This window comes from Castanea sativa, chromosome 7, assembly GCF_040712315.1.
Source record: "Castanea sativa cultivar Marrone di Chiusa Pesio chromosome 7, ASM4071231v1".
NCBI lineage: Eukaryota > Viridiplantae > Streptophyta > Magnoliopsida > Fagales > Fagaceae > Castanea > Castanea sativa.
Window position 1 is genome coordinate 15,410,708 of NC_134019.1, and position 17,446 is coordinate 15,428,153.

A 17,446-nucleotide genomic window follows, 5' to 3' on the forward strand; every position below is an offset into this window, starting at 1 on the left:
ATGAATGTTTTTTGAGATTATCTGCTATAAAATATTAGTATTATTAAGTTAACGTTTTATTATGGTATGTATCCTTAGTTAATGAGAAAATCAAGCAATCTAAATAGATTCTAAGAATTTAAACTTATCCTAATAGGGATGTAATTAACTGCATATGCTTTATAGTTTATATTACGTCTCTATTGCTTTCTATGTTTAGTTTCTTTTTTCAGAAACTCTATAACAACTCTCAGATTCCAGAATGGTCTCTCCTTCTCTCTCTTGAGTTCCACATCATTTGCAAAAGATGGGGCACCTATTTAATGTAATACATAGCTTGAAGCCAGCGATTGTAATGGTAGTGGTTCAGATTACACATGCAGGGATGAATATATTGTTCAAACTTTTAGTAGAAGATGGAATGCATTTGAGGGTCCTTATTGCCTACCGAATGTTGCTTGCCACTGCCTTCATGGTTCCTCTTGCTCTCATCTTTGGAAGGTGTTGTTCCTATACGTATTTTAAAGTTATTTCTTTGGCACAAAATTCCCATTAAATAAATATTGAAGTCTACTTGATGATATATCTACTTGTCCAAAATGGTTTTGGCATAAGATATTCCTTCTAATGATTTTAGATTTTTTAAGTAATTTGTAACATACGAACATAAAAACTTAGGGAAGAAGAAAGACAGAAGCTATATATGTGTATATCGCCTTAAGTTAGTGATTGTTGTTTACAACTTTTGCAGGAAGACCAGGCCAAAACTAACATAGGTAGTATTGTTCAAGGCTTTTCTTTGTGGGTTATTTGGGTAAGTTGCAGACATGTTACTTAACATTGTGATAGGCTGAAAGCCAAATTGTTGTTGAGCAATAACAAGTTAAAAATTTAATAAATAAATTGTGAGAATTCTATTTTATCTAAAAACAAAAACCAAAAATCATGGTGAAGAACTGATTGAAACATCACATCTTCTTTCTTTTTGAAGAAGGCATTATATGGGGGTAATTATCCTAATATTTTATAAAAATTAAAAAAGCTTAATCCAAGAATGAACGAATAACTTCCTAACACCCAAACCTTAAAATACGCAAGCTTAGTACTTTCTAGTCAAAATTGAAAATTAATCTACAAGATCGAAATGTCAGACCAACTCGCCTAGTTTGGAAGTCAGTCTCCTTAGAGCACAACTACTCACTTTTCAAGTCAAATGAAAAAAGTAAGGGAAAATTTTAGTAAACTACCCTCAGATTTGGGCTAATGCCTACTTGGTTCAAAGACTTTTCAAAAGTGACCAACTTGGTCCTTAAACACAATTTAGTCCCTAAATGTTGTTAGCCCCATTATTTATTCTCAGCCTCTCTTCTATCTCGTCCCACTCTAACTCTCTAAGATCTCTCTCTCTCTCTCTCTCTCTCAAGATTTGACCATGGCCGAAACCCATGTATTACCACTACCATCTTGCACTCTCTTTTCAAATTAGTGACATGGAGACAATTGGCAAAGGATTTCCGAGCTTTGCCTTACCACCGTTGATGTTCTTCCTTGTTGAGGGCTCCAATCGAGTGCTATCGTATCTAGCTTTTAGTGTTCCTCAGTCATGGACAAGAAATTTTGTATTTGTGTATATGTTTGTGTTTGGATTTGTGTGCTAAACATCAAGGGAACGTTTAACCAAGTCTCAAGAGGTCCTTTACCACCACAAGCGACAAATCAAACCAGAGACGCCACCACTAGTGGCCATCGATCTTTCTCCTCTTTCTCTATTCTATTTTCTTTTCTTTCTTTTTTTTCTTTATGGCTTAGTTCTTTGTTGGTGGGTCTTGGTCGATTTAGGGATTGGATTTTCTTATGGTGATAAAAATTTTGTGATTTTTATTTGGGTTTGAAGTTGGGGTTTAAGTATGGTCATTTACGAATCTGTGGGTATTTTCTAAGTTGGAATTTATCTCAAAATGGGTCTAATATGGTGTTTTTGTTGGTGTATGTATGATTATGAATTTGTGTGTATGCTTTGTAATTTGAAATTTTTGGGGGTTTTGGGTTTGATATGGCTGTGTGTATATTTGTGTCTTATGGCATGGTGCAATCATGTATTATGATGTGTGCTCAAAATGCATGCTTATATTAGTGTAATTACATGTACGTTTTTAGACCCTTTAAACACAACCAGATTAACCTAGTTATTTAGCCAAGTGATTAATTTAGGTAAATTATGCAGATCTAGGTTAATACATATGAATCATATCATTGTAAAGTGCGGAAAATAAAGAACACAACAATATAATGACCTAGAAAAACCAAACCGGTAAAAAACTTGGAGAGGATTTAACCTAGCTATCCTCAAAGTAAAACTAAATCCACTATGAAAGAATTGAAGTTTACACAATAGCGACTTAGACCACTAACATCCTATTGCTACCTCGAGTAGGAAACTTACTACCACGACCACGTGACAACTCCGAGTCCACAGACTACTTCTTTCTTAAATTCCCAGCAAGCACAAGCACTCCCGCTTGTATATCTTTAAGCTCTTGAATCTGCAACTAAATTGATCACTAAGTTCTTGACATCAATCTAGATCTTGATAACCCTAAGTGTATGTGAAGGCAAACACCTCTAGATCTCACAAGAGATTCACACACACAGCATAAAGAGCATAAAAAAAGACTCTAGAGAGCTTTAGGGTACAAACCCTAAATAAAAAAAGAGGCACACTCTTCTCTCTCTTAGAAACTTTTAAAAACATGCTTAGGGTTTCCTTTATATAGTGGGAGAAGTAAATCTGAAACCCTAATCCTTAATGGGCTTGAACTGTTGTTTGGGCCAACTTAAAATTCTGCAGAAAATTCATGATCCATGATTCTCAATCGATCGAGTCTATTCTTCTCTCGATCGAGCCGTGTAGAAATAGAACAGTAATTTTCTGCAACTACTTGATTCCAAACTTACATTAAACCAAACTTTGAGCAAGTCTAAACCTAGACTAAATGTTTTGATCATGGTTTGCCAACATAATACATATTGAAGTTTTGATATATTAGTCCCTAACATTACAGTAAATAGAACTTTACAATTTATTTACTCTAAGATCTTAGCATGAACTCATTTAGTAGAGAAGAGAGAGTCTTCAAGAGGAGAGAGGTTAAGAATAATCAACGTTGCTAGCGGCATTTTAGGGACCAAAATTGTGTTTAGACTTTAGAGACTTAAGTTGGTCACTTTTGAAAAGTCCTAAACCTGGTTGACATTAGCTCAAATCTCAAAATTTTTTATTGAAATTTACTCAAAAAATAATAATAATCAAATTTGAAGGAAAGTTTAAGGTGAGTAATAATCGAATTTATTTTACCTTGCAAAGCAACATAAAAGGTGAGTAATAATAGAAAATTAACCCAATCCTAATCACTACAAAAAAAAGGTTCTATAGCCGCGTTTTTAATCGTGGCCTCAAATCCGTAACTATAGACCTGAGGGGTCTATGGCCACATTTTTTTCAAACGTGGCTATAGGACATATTCTAGCCGCATTTTTAAAATGCAGCTATAGACCCTTATATTTTTTTTAAAAAAAAATTGATTACCAAAAATTAATTTTCGGTAATCAAAAGTTTTTTTTTATTTTTTAAAATTAATGCTTTCAAACTTTAAAAATTAAATTTTAATTAAATTAAGAAATTCAAAACAACAATCCAAACCCAGCAAATTCAAATTCAGGAAAAAAAAAAAAAAAAACCCAGAAAATTTCAAAATTAATCAAACACAACATGCCCACAATACAAACACAACATGCTTTAAAATACAAGAAAACAGTACAAGAACACATACAGAACATCTCCTTCAACAAAATCAACTTAAATTGATACAATCTATTCAGGGAAAACAAAAGTACAAGCTCAAAAATACAAAAATCCCCATAACAGAAACACAACCAAAAAGAGTCCATATGCTCAAACCCAAAATTAATCAAAACACAATCAAACAAAAGAAAATAATTTTTGGCCATGGGTCAGAGAAAAATAAAGCAAAGAGAGATAATTTTTGAGGCACTTCAGCTTCATTGATTCAAAATCTTCAAATCTAAAGCAAAGAGAGACTCAACCTTCAGATTTACTGCAAAGACAGACAAAGTTAAAGGGAACAAAAATGAACAAAACTAAAAGAAAAATGAACAAAACCCCATATTTTCACAAACTCATTCATACAGCATCAGTCGGAAAGAGGGATTAACAGCATGGGTCAGCACTTTTTGGATCTCCGGCGACATAGATTGGTGACAGCATGAGAGAGAGATTGAGAGAGTTTTAAGATTTATATGAGAGAGAGACTGAGAGAACTTTTTTTTTTTTTCATTTGACGAGAGGGAGAGTATGAGATTTCATATTTTGAAATCTTCAATTTTTTTTTTTGGAATATTTGGAATATGCCATAGAATATTCTAGGAATATTCTATGGCATATTCCATTTTTGTTTACGCTGAAGTCAACCCATTTGGACTTTTTTTCCTATAGCCACGTTTTTAAAAACGTGGCTATAGGTCCTCCTTTAAAAAATATATTTGGCTGGACCTATAGCCACATTTATGACCGTGGCTATAGACTTAACCTATAACCATGTTTTTAAAAACGTGGCTATAGATCCTCCTTTAAAATATATATATTTGGCTAGACTTATAGCCTCGTTTCTGAACGTGGCTATAAACTTAACCTTTAGCCACATTTTTTAAACGTGGCTATAGGTGCTCCTCTAAATATATTTGGCTGGACCTATAGCCACGTTAAAAACATGGCTGTAAGTCCTCCTTTAAAAAATATATATTTGGCTGGACCTATAGCCACGTTTATGACCGTGGCTATAGACTTAACCTATGGCCACGTTTTTTAAAACGTGGCTATAGGTCCTCCTTTAAAAAAAAAAAAAAATATATATATATATATATATATATATATATATATATATATATATATATATCTATATATATATATTTGGCTAGACCTATAGCCACGTTTTTAAGAAACGCGGCTATAGACTTAACCTATAGCCACGTTTTTTAAACATGGCTATAGGTCCCCCTTTAAATATATATGGTTGGACCTATAGCCACGTCTATGACCGTGGTTATAGAATTAACCTATGGCCGCATTTTAAAAACGCGGCTAAAACTACTTAGAAACGTGGCTATAGACTTAACTCATAGCCGTGTTTAGAAAACGCAGCTATAGGTTAAGTCTATAGCCGCGTTTCTTAAAAACGTGACTATAGATTAGCTATAGCCGCGGTTTTGAAAACGTGGCTAAAAAACGCGACTATAGACCCGCATGTTTTGTAGTGAATAAAGATTCACATAAATTAGAAAACGAGTTATTACAGCATATGTCAACAAAGTCACTAATATTTCAACACCGTAAACATTATAACTCTTTTTTTTTTTAAGAAAAAGTAAACATTATAACTCAATATAACATTATAAGGAAACAATGCTATATGGAATAAAAAGGATATTACATTGTGATTCACCGAGAAGTCAAACTTTTTTAAAAAAAGAAGTCCAACTTCAAAAAAAAAACAAAAAAAAAAAAAACTTATTAATAAAAAGGTAATTGGGTGATGTAAAATTAGTATAGATATATATGTTATGTTTAACTTGTAAATAAATTACATAATAAAAAGAAACAAATTGTATTTTGTTTATACGGCAACGCCAAAATTTGAAAGCAGGCACCAGGAATACAAGTTTATAACATGTACTAATATTGCAGGGTACACTAAATCAGAATCTATATTTTGAGAGCTTTGCCTTCACATCAGCAACAGTTGCTGTCGCCATGAGTAATCTCAATCCAGCCATTACCTTCGTTATGGCAATTTCTGTCAGGTACTAATAATCCACCTTTCTCACATATATTTGTTTTCATACAGGTACTAATCCACAGGCACTTCTTTTTCTCTCTATCAAATATATATAGGATTTATGTTATTTATAAACCAACACTTGGGCTTAAGTCTCTGACTATGATAATGAATCCCAATAAATTTGATCTCAGGTTGGAAAAGTTTGCGCTAAGAACATTGGCTGGGAAGCTGAAAATGGCGGGGACAATGGTAGGGATAGGTGGGGCAATGCTATTCACTTTATACAGAGGTGTGGAAATTGACTTGTGATCAACGCACGTTGACCTTTGACATCATGATCATCATCAACACTTGGCACCATCATACCAGCAGAGCTCTAGTCATCAAGTAATTGGCACCCTATTGTGTTTAACCAGCAGTTTATCCTATGCAATGTGGTTGATAATCCAGGTCAAATAATTTTTTATTATTAATTTTCCTCTTTTTAGTAATTTTTTTTAATCAGTTTTAATAATTCTATTGCTATTATTTTCATATACAGGCAAAAATGATTGAAAGCTATCTTTACTCATGAGTTTCATGCAGTCTATTGTTTTTGCCTTATGCACTGAAAGAGATTGGAGTCAGTGGAAGTTGGGCTGGAATCTTAGGCTCCTCACAGCAGCTTATTCGGTACTTCAAACTGAATTTTTACTCCTTTTGACTGCTCGGATAAACTACATAATTAGCATTTAGGGCTATAAGAAATTAAATTATATTGTTTCAAAAGTAACAAATTAAATCTCACCATTCAAGTTGAATTACATGTACATCAAGTCTTTTACCTCCCCCTCCCCCTCCCCCCTTCCCCAAAATTTCTTTAAAATAAATTTTGATGGCGCAGTTTTTAAAGATGAGAGAAATGCAGGAATAAGGATGGTCATTCAGGATAATAAAGAATTGGGGGTTGCTCTCCCACATTCGGTTAATGAGGTTGACACCACGGCAGCCGTAAAAGCCATTGGATTTGTGCATCAACAGAGTGCTGAGGACACACTTGGGCTTATTTTGGTCACTTGATCTCAAATGGGAAGTTGATTGTAGAATCCTTTAGTTCTATAAGTTTTTCACATGTACATCATCAACGAATTTCTATTGCTCATAACCTTGCTAGACATACTAGAAATGTTGAAGGTTTTTCAATGTGGATGGAGGATATTCCTCCTCATCTAAATATTGTATTTCAAGCTAATTTAGCTCTTATTTAATTGTAATCAAGGCTTCTTTCTCCACACAAAAAAAAAAGGTTAAACTACTTTTTTTTTAAGAATTTAATATTATTTGAAGGTTTAATTTGTTATTTTTGAAACTGTAGAGTTTAATCTCTTACATTTTGAAAATATTAGGATTTAATTTGTTACAATACTAAATTATCAAATTTAAAATGTAATTTTCCCTTAATAATATAAGGATCTCCAAATTACCAAAGGCCTCTTGTTCTAGAGGTAACTGGTAACTTTGACTCATCCAAAGGATAAGCTTGACCTTTTCTACTAAAAAAATATGAACCTTCAAATTTAAGTTTGGAAATCTTTTACTGAACATAATTTGCAGGTTTGCCTCTATCTGGAATTTGATTTTTTTTTTTTTTTTTTTAATTGCTATAAACCTAAATTTAGAAGAATCTTTGACAGTTTTGTAAATCATTTCGTCTTGAATGACTTTTGATGGGTGCTTTGTTTTGCCTTTTAACTTGTAGGGGATTGTGTCTTCTGGTTCGGTGGTGGCTCTAATTGCTTGGTGTATACAAGAAAGGGGTCCATTGTTTGTCTCAATCTTCAATCCTCTTTCTCTCTTAATCGTAGCACTTGCAGGATCTTTAGTATTGGAGGAAGAGCTGCACCTTGGAAGGTAAATATTTTCCAACAACTTCTTAAAGATAATACTAGTCCTCTCCCACTTCCAAACCAAGCACTCCCTCGGTCCCTTTCCCTCTCCCTTGAATTTTGGATTCATACTCTAATACTATTATGGTCATCCATGGCATAACAATTAACAATTGTTAATCAAGTAATTCCTAATTTGAATTGTCTTTGGCATTCAATTTCAATCTATTATGTTCATAGATATATGTGGATTTCCACTAAATTTCTTATGAGTATAAAAGAGGTATAAGTTACCCCTAGTTTTTTTTTTTTTTTAGAAACAAGTTATCCCTAGTTAATAATTGGTTAACCTGAAAATTAAGAGCATAAGGTTTATCTAGATTAAAATTACTAATTTGAATTTTCTTTCACATTCAATTTCATTCCATGAAGATTCTCAAAGAAAAAAAAAAGATAAATCAATCCAATAAGATAAGTCACGAATTGTGTGGAATTCCACTAAATTTTCTTGTGAGTATAAAAAGAGTAATCATTGGTTACACCTTAGTTAATAATATTATCCTGACAAAATGAAGAGTAACCATGGGTAATTATTGAGTACTCTCGGAGTACCATAAATGCGTAATCTCTCTCTCACATAACTATAGATCCCACTAATTAAATTTATAGTGGGACCCACTATTTATGTGAGAAGGGGGAGTACATATTGTGGTGGCCCAAAAATAGAAACGCTACTAACAGAAACGATGGCCTTGGGCTCCCAACTTATTTGTTGGTGGGTTTCCTTACTGTCTTACAAGTTGTCCTATTTGTGTGCCTTCCATCCCTTATATAGCCTCCAATTAGTGGGACTTAAATTATTACCTTTCACTGGTTTCCATGCAATCCCACTTTTACTTTAAATCCCCAGAAAAATCATGTCTTTTGAAAATTCTTTCGAAACTTATTCCAGATGCCAAATAATGTTCAATAGTGGATTCCCCAAAGGCACTAATTGTGGCCAACTTCCGACCTAAATTTGTCCTGTCTTGTTGCTGGATCCCCTTGATTACCCACTTGCATTGGGCTCAACATGGTCCCGAACACAACACGATTCCCCAAACATTATAGCTTGACCTAGGCGCATCTACTAGTGGATTGGTCCTAGCCCAATGGAAATAGGCCTCAATCACAAGGGCCGTTCTAGGTCGTTTAGGCCCAAGAGCCCAAGCCCCCACACGTATATTTCGTACCATCGGAGTATTCAATAATTTTCCAAGTAGCCATTCCCCTCCCCTCTACTCCTCTCTACTCTCCTCTCCCTCTCTCTCCAAACTTCCAAATATAGCATAAAGTATTTGAAAGTAAAAAATGAAAATATTTTAAATATAAGGCAATAAAATTGATTTGACCCCATACTTCATTAACTAAATTTCAACCCAAGTGGGGGAGTAAATCTCTTCGGCTAAAAGGGTCAGTGGTCTCTTTTCATAAATGTTGATTGTCGAATTTGTTAAATTATTGTAGATTATGTAAAAGCTTAATCTCTACTGAAAAAATCATAAATTATTATATTTGCACTTTTATGCTTTCAATTGACAGTATACTAGGAGCGGCTTTGATCGTGTGCGGGTTGTACATGGTGTTGTGGGGCAAAAGCAAGGAAATGAAGATTATAAATCAACCAGAGCCATCAAAAAGTTCACAAGAATCTCAATCTCAATTGAGTGAGACTGCTACCGCAACTACAATAAATAATAACAACAGTGGCAACAATGGAGCATTACAAGTAGGGATGTGCAGCCAACTCGTTGATTAGCCAAAACTGACCTAATCCAACCCAACTTGTTGGCTTGGGTCAGTTTTTAAGGATTGGTGGGTTGAGTTAGATTGCCAAAACAATTTTTATGATGGGCCAGGTTGGGTGCAGGTCAATAAATTCACAAATCTGCTAACCCGACCCAACCCACATATATTTAATATTTTATTTACTCTATTGTTTATCAACTAAGTTGGGATAGAACTATATAACATTCTACTAACTATAGAATAATAAAACTAGTTTATATTTATTTACTTTTTCTCAACTCAATTAACATAGAGCCATTTGGTATCTTACTAACTAAATGAAATGTGATTTGGTTTGACAATTTGTGTATGGTGGATTGGTGGTGCTCTTAGAATCTACAGATGGTAGGAGCAGCAAATAAAATTATTTGATTTGATTATTTGTGCTGGTTTGATCTTTGAAGCACTAATAAAATAGTTTGTATTGGTTTGGTGCTGTGCTTAGATCTATTAGGTTATAAATTTGCTCTTATTTATGTTGGTGTTGTTCTAATGCTCAATTCAAAAAATAAAAAATAAAAAATTGTCCAACCCAAAGGTCCAATCCGATCCAAGTGAGTTGGGTCAAACCCGGACCTATGATGAGTTGTGTTTGGGTTGGAATTTTTTCAATTCAACTATGGGGGGTTGGATTAAAAAACCCTCAATCTAGCTTATGCACACCCCTAATTATAAATATTAGCCCAAATAGCCAACAACATTAAGCATAGCTATTGATGGAGATTTATCATAAATGAGATTTGAAGAAAATGAAATGAAATAGTAGAAGACACAGAATGCAAAAGATGACTCCCATGTCATTTAGAGGTCTAGAATTGAAATGGAGAAAGATATATGCTACAAGTTAGTTTTTCCTTAAATTAATAATAGTGGCTGACCATTGCTTTGCACCGAATTTTTTATTTGTAAATATTAGTCTTTAGGCAACTATAGTATAATTTCTTTTCATAAATCTCATAAGAGGTTGGTTTTCTTTGCTTAATATAAGTTTACATTTAAACTAAATTAGATAGCGATTAAGTTAACGTTCTCCTTCTTTAGCAAGTACGCCTTCAATTAAATTTTTTTTTTCCATTGTTATTTATCCAAATAGTTAGTTAGCACTTTTAAACACTTAAAAAAAATTATGTTTATGAAATATCTATATAAATCATCAAACATTATTATATGAACATTATTATATTCAAACCTACTACATATGATGAGCAAATTGTTGAACCATTTTACTTATAAAATTTCTTGACCTCATTGATATCCTCCACAAAATTGTTCAATCCAAAACATTAGTTTTTTCCATGATTAAAATATATTTTCCAATTAGTTTATATGAACAAAAGAAAATCAAGAAGAGAGAGAGAAAGTTAAATCTGAAAGGGAAAAAGAGAGATAAAGAAAAAGTACGTATTTTAATAAGTTATTTCCACTACACTAAGATAGATGATGTATATATCTGCTTCTTCTTTTTTTGAGAACCCATGTATATATTTGCTTTGATATATTGTTTCATATATATTTTATTTAAATATAATAACACTTTAAGATTTTAGGTTGATATTAAATTTAACAAATAAGGATTCAATGATTGATTTTAATTAATCAAATAAATTTCATAGAAAAGGGGTAAGGGGAAAAAAAATTTAACAACTCAATTATAGCTTTGAAGCCAATATAAAATGTGTAGGTGGTAGTAAAATATAATTTCCATTACAATAGATTGTCATTAACCAATCATTCGATATTAAATATACCAAAAGTACTACTTTATTAACCAAAATTTTTAATGATATTAAGTATACCAAAAGTTCTACTTTAGACCGCATACCCTTAGTGCGATAGTCACTCCACAAATATAAGTGCTTTGTAAGGTGTGAGGGGCAAAGGCCGGGGTTCAAGTTTCTAAGAGAGAGTTTCACACACATATACACTTAGATTAGGCTAAAGTAGAAATTATATCTTGTATAAAAAAAATTTTAAAAAAAAAGTTCTACTTTAGAAGATTAGAGTATCAATATAGCTATTGTATTATCATTATTTATTAGAACAAATAACAAAGTAAATAAAGTGCTAAGTAAAAATATTAATCAAATAGAAAGATGAAATGTAAAGAATCAAGAAAATGAAACAATACACACGCGCGCGCGCGCGCACACACACACACACACACATATATATATATATATATATATATATATATATATATATATATATATATATATCTTAAATCATAAATCATATGGTGAGTTTCAATAAAAACATATAAAATAATATGGAACCATTATTTCAGAAGTTATACTTGCACCTGCAAAAATGGAATAACAAAATTGAAATCACATGGTAATCGAAATTTAACAGATTCAAAACTAATTAAAGATAAAAAGAATAAAAATTGGCATTAATCTCAGAATAATATCAACCATTCTTAACGAATAAAATAAATCAATCTTTCTTTGGCCTCAAAATCATAAAATCTATATATGAAGAAAGCAGTTCAAGGAAAAAAAAAACATTAAACAAATTCAGAAAATGAGATTAGAAACAAATCGCATATGAGAGAGAGAGAGAGAGAAAGAGAGAGAGAGAGAGAGAGTAACTTTGATGGTGGAGTTAATTAAAATAAAATAAAATAAAAAATCACTTGTGAAGCAAAAAGATTTTGATGTCGTACCTTTTATTGGAAATGTATATTAGAGTTAGTCCTTTATCAGAATATTATGTATGGAATTGTAAGCAATTGCCTTTTAGTATAATTGAAGTTGGGTATTAAAAATAAGGTAAAAAATATCATTTTAGTCCCTACATTTTAGGATCACTGTTAATTTGGACATATATTTTTATAACTGCCAATTTGATCCCTGTTATTTTTAACTTATAATCAATTTAGCTCATAGTCAACTCACTAATGAAAATTGATTACAACTTAAAAATAACAAATTAACTGCTACCAAAATATAAAGACAAAATTAATAACGATTTTAAAATTTTATATAAAAAAAAATTGCCTAAAAGGATTAGTAATAGTAGGTGGTTGAATAAGGGGGATTGGAATTCGTAAATCTGCAACCCAACAACAAAACTTTAGTTACAATTACATAACAGGCTTAGGAGCTTTTCTTTCAATATTGGAATTTGTATCAATGATGTTTCGGAACTTTGGTGTGTATTTCAATTTTCAAGGCATGAATTTGAGGCTTTTTAAGTTCTAAAAGTTCCAGTACATCTTTTAAATAATGGTTGATATGGTAATCTACATCCTACTGCTTGAAATCTAGTCCAGTCTAGCCCTTTTCTTATGGAATAATGGTAAGGTGAATTTGTTATACCTATTATTACAACATTCCTAGAGATGAAAGCAATTTTATGCGGACTGCTGATGAACATGATGCCAATCTCGTGATTACAACTCTGCTCTGGCAAATTAGACTTTTTCATTTCATTTTTTATTTTCTTATTGTGTCGTGTGATATATAATGATATTGAGAAATGATATTTTAGTTGTTGCTGTTTATTCGGGCTTCTAAAATGAGTGTTTTCATTCCATATAAATTGTCACAAGTTTTGTCACAATTATCTTACATGTAAAACTATAACAGACTGCATGTCACTTTTTTTCTTTTAATATAAATTCACAACTTTTTTTCTATCATTCACAGTCTGTAACGTGAACAATTATAGCACAGGTTGTGCCATTTTATATGGTTTAGAATTTTTCTTTTAATATATATATATAGTCCATGTAGCATCCAGTGCGCTGGAGGTGGATAAAATACCTCATCACGTCATTATAGGATTAAAAATTACATTGCCAATCATTTTCGATGCATTTAATATTTTTTTCAATAGATGTAATGACAAGCACGTTGAGCGAACTGCCGATAAAAATAAAATACGATAAATGTTGAGTCTACAACCATTTTCACTACAAATCTTTAGAGTTTTTAATTTGATCTCATCACCCATAATTGCCTTATTTTCCCACCTGTAATAACCAATAACATCTGTCACTTGAAATTTGTTATAAAATTATTGTAAAAATATTGTATACATTAAAATTTCTCATATAATATTGACGTATACAATCAAGAACCTTAAATAAGCAAAGCTTCGCCACCCAAAACAAAATAATAGAATGTAATGAAATGGTGACGCCATCCACACTTTCACATTAACCATGCCTGATTGCCTAGGTGAACGGTTTCAGATCAAAGGTGTGTGCAAATTGAAAAGCTCCAATATATAAAATTTCTATAGCTTCTATATTGATTAAGAAGCCCCATTAGCATCAAAAGTCAAAACTAAAATGGCAATTGTAAATGAACCAAATTCAGAGCCTAAACATGCTTTGAATGTCCATACCCAGCATATTTTAGCTCTAACAGAGCAATAGAGCATTTCTATGATCATGATTCATAAAGCCTGCACCATTATTTCTATCATGAAATCTAAAAGATGTATTTTTCTGTTGTTTTTTTACACAAGGATGCAGATTTTTCTTTTAATGTAGACTCTGCTGTAAGTATCAACTACCGTCCTCTTACATTTTTTTAATAGGTAGACATTTTATGCTTTTTATTTAAATATACAGCAACAGACATACTACTTTTTTTTTATTTTCTTTTAACAAAGTATAGAAATTGTATTAATAATGATAAAGGGAAAGAGACAAGTAAACAGGGGCTGCGCAAAACCTCTTCCTAGATGTTTGAGAAATCCAAAAGTTTTGGCCTTTTTTCCCAATCATGGAAAAGTAACATACCTTAGCAGCCAACTATTTATATAAATATAAATCATATAAAAATTTCTCACATGAAACACATTATCTCAAAGTAGAAATTTTGGTAACATCAGTCAACATAACCTCCAAACTCATTCACTGTAAGCCTATTTCAAATTAACGAACCCAAGTCTGTTAAACGGCAACATTGTTTCTTAATGTAAACTGATTTTGTTCATAAAAGAGGTTCCATGACCTCTTTTTTGCCATCTCCCATGGCAACTTCTTTTTTTTTGTTTGTTGTTGTCTTTGGCAAGTTGCCATAGCCACCACTATTAAAAGGACTGATTGTCAACTTAAACACTTTCCTTTTATTGCATATGCATATTATCCAGAGAAGTTCTGTCATGTTAGTGAGAAGCAATTTCAGATTTCAGACAATACTCAAATATAAGTAGATTGCAACCCAAAAAAAAAAAGGAGTATTACAAAAATGACTGGTTAGAAGCTTAACATGCATTCTCAAAATGGAATGTGAGTTGCCAACAGATGTGATAAAAAAGAAACTGTAACAAGTTCTAAAGCACCACCATATAGCAAAAAGATCTTATACAAATACTATGTTCTATACAGAAAGTATAGAGATAAATACAAGATAGCTACCTGTTTAAACATTTATTGCTGCTGAACACCTCAAGTCATTCTTCCTCGCAAACGGCAGGCAATATATGAAAAACTCGTAAATGTTTACATTTGATTCTCACCGGTAATTAACCAATCTCAGTTACTCCAGACTGTTTGTTTTACCCAAGAATTCGAGACCCTCATTCCGGCATTTCATAATCCTATGAAACACGTCCCTCACTTGGCGCTCCAACGGATCCAATCCATTTTTAAAAGCTTCACAAACTAGTGCCAATTCCTGCACCCCCTGCTCAACTTCCATTTTCTGTTCCTCTGCCAATGGAAACTGAACTGCTTCTACCAAGTCAGTCATGTGGCGTGCACATCTCTCAACCTGATAAATCTCCTTCAATAACCCATTAGAGTTCCGGCGCTCTCGCTTCTTAGATTCCTCTATGATGCGCTCATAAAGCAAGTGCAGTGGAGTGCCCCAAGAGAATTGCCGTGGGAATGAAAAATGAATATTGAGACTCCGATCTTGACATGGAATTGCAGCTACAAGAACCCACAAAACGAACATAAGAACAGAGCTCATGGTAAAAACAGGGACTACAAGCCCACTAGTAGCCACAATCTCATTCCCACGAGGCGGGATCAAGTTGTTTGCAATTGACTGCAGTTGCTTAGCTGCAGACCAAGTACGAGACACACTCCATGAATGAGAACGAGAATGCCCCCCTGAGGACTGATGATGATGCTTAGTGTTATGACGCCCAAAGGACCTGTTCCTGTGTGAAAACACTGACCCAGAGTCTTTCTCATCAAGCATTGTAAGTGCCAGATCCATCAAAGCCTTTCTTGCTCGACGAAACTGGCCTTCACCCAATGCCCTCTTGCCAGATTCCAAAGAGCACAAAATAATCTCCAAATGCTTCTGCCACAGTCGAATCTTCTCAATCCCATCACGAGTAGCATTACAGATATCAAGTGCCTTCACACTCCTTTCAAAGAATTCAGCAACCGATCGGTCCAAAGGTGGTTTAGAGACTGATGCTTTGTTGCTCAGTAGAATAACCCTGAATTCCTCCTGGCAGCTAACAAACACATCCAAAAGCTTCCTAATCCACACGATTGAGAGCAACTCATCAGCACTAACAGCTGACAAGCCATGGAAACGGTCTGTAACTTGTTTTTGGAACGATTCAAGCTCAATTTCCAGGGCACTAGACTCATGATTAACATCAATGGAATTAACCTGTTCTCGCCTTAGACTCCAAATTGAACGGCCAAATGGTGCCGAAGGCGATGAAGAACCTTGATTATCAGTAGAGGGCATAGTCACAATATTCAAAAGATACCAGCCTCAGGATACCCAAGAGCACACAAACACAAAATCAACAGAACCTCATCTGCAATTCAGCAAATCCCAACAACTCAGTACCAACAAATTCACCAAATCAACAAAACCCTTATCTGCAATTCAGCTAAACCCATCAACTCAAAAAAATACAAAAAATTCACAAAATCAAAAGAACCCCATTTGTAATTCAGTTTCATTTACGAATCCACACCCAATATCCACAAAATTTTCAAAACCCACCTAAACAATTTATATAGATTCAATAGCTGAAATGCAGAAAATTTTTACAACCCAAATCCATAAATCTCAAAATAATTAAATAAAAAAAACCCAGATATGCAAACCCAGATCCTAAAATCCCAAAAATCTCAAAACCAGATATGCAAATCCAAAACCCACAATTCCTAACACCCAGATCCACAAAAATTCTCAAAACCCAGATAAAGATTGGAAGCCAACAGTAAAAACAGAGCATTAACAAAAGGAACAAAAGAATATAGTACCTTTATACCTTACTTCATGTCAAAGTATTACGTTTCAGAATAAAACATATATGTGCAGAGAATCAAGCGCATATAAAGAGCTTTTTAGAAGGAAGAGAAAGAAAAAAGAAAAGTGTAAATACTAAATACTAAAATACATACAGCAGCAACTTGAACTTATACAGCCAACGTTGGATCTCCAAACCCAAGCGAAGGACCTGAGCCCCTCGGCTTGGTCGAACCCAGAGTCAAAAGACCAGAAATGTTGGAATCAATCAAAACCCAAAAATAAATCAAAATATGAAATAAAAAATAAAATAAAACGCGTGCATTGACTTTTTGCCCTCTAAAATGCTGATATTTGCAATATTTCTAACATTCCTTTGAATTCTTTTTGGTTCCTTATGTAGATCACACGTGTTATTTCACTCATACCCCTAACTTGCTGCTTGCCTTTATTTAACAAAACCTTTTTTTAGTGGTCCCTCACCCTAACACTCTCCCTCCCCCCATTTTAAAAATTCTTTATTTAATATTTGATTCTACAATTTGCACGTAATTTTGCAAGAATTCAATGTATCCTAAAGAGTGAAAGAGGTCACAAAAAGAAATGACGTGGTCGGTTAGTCCCTCACATGTAGTTCTCTTCTTGTCTTTCTAAAAAAACTAATTTTTTAGGTTATGCATAGTTTTAAAAAATCGGAACGGGCAAAGAACCGAAATAGGGATCGGTTTCCAATTTT

General features: G+C 33.2%; 1 protein-coding gene and 1 pseudogene across 3 annotated transcripts; one reads left to right on the forward strand and one right to left on the reverse strand.

Annotated features, from left to right (window-relative positions):
* Positions 1 to 286: 286 nt before the first annotated feature.
* On the forward strand, positions 287 to 9,497 carry LOC142644035 (WAT1-related protein At1g25270-like; annotated as a pseudogene).
* A 5,238-nt stretch (positions 9,498 to 14,735) lies between these two features.
* Positions 14,736 to 17,026, reverse strand: LOC142643547 (protein BYPASS1-LIKE-like). Of its 3 annotated transcripts, none has more exons than XM_075818215.1 (2): positions 16,866 to 17,026; positions 14,736 to 16,270 (listed from the first exon to the last, which is right to left on the reverse strand). In XM_075818215.1, the coding sequence occupies exon 2, from the start codon at positions 16,195 to 16,197 to the stop codon at positions 15,022 to 15,024; it is 1,176 nt and encodes a 391-aa protein (XP_075674330.1). In that variant the 5' UTR covers positions 16,198 to 16,270; positions 16,866 to 17,026; the 3' UTR covers positions 14,736 to 15,021. The 3 variants fall into 3 exon arrangements, with proteins under 3 accessions (XP_075674330.1, XP_075674331.1, XP_075674332.1); XM_075818216.1 differs by having other exon boundaries at positions 16,725 to 16,990; XM_075818217.1 differs by lacking the exon at positions 16,866 to 17,026 and adding an exon at positions 16,733 to 16,841.
* Between the last annotated feature and the right edge of the window lie 420 nt (positions 17,027 to 17,446).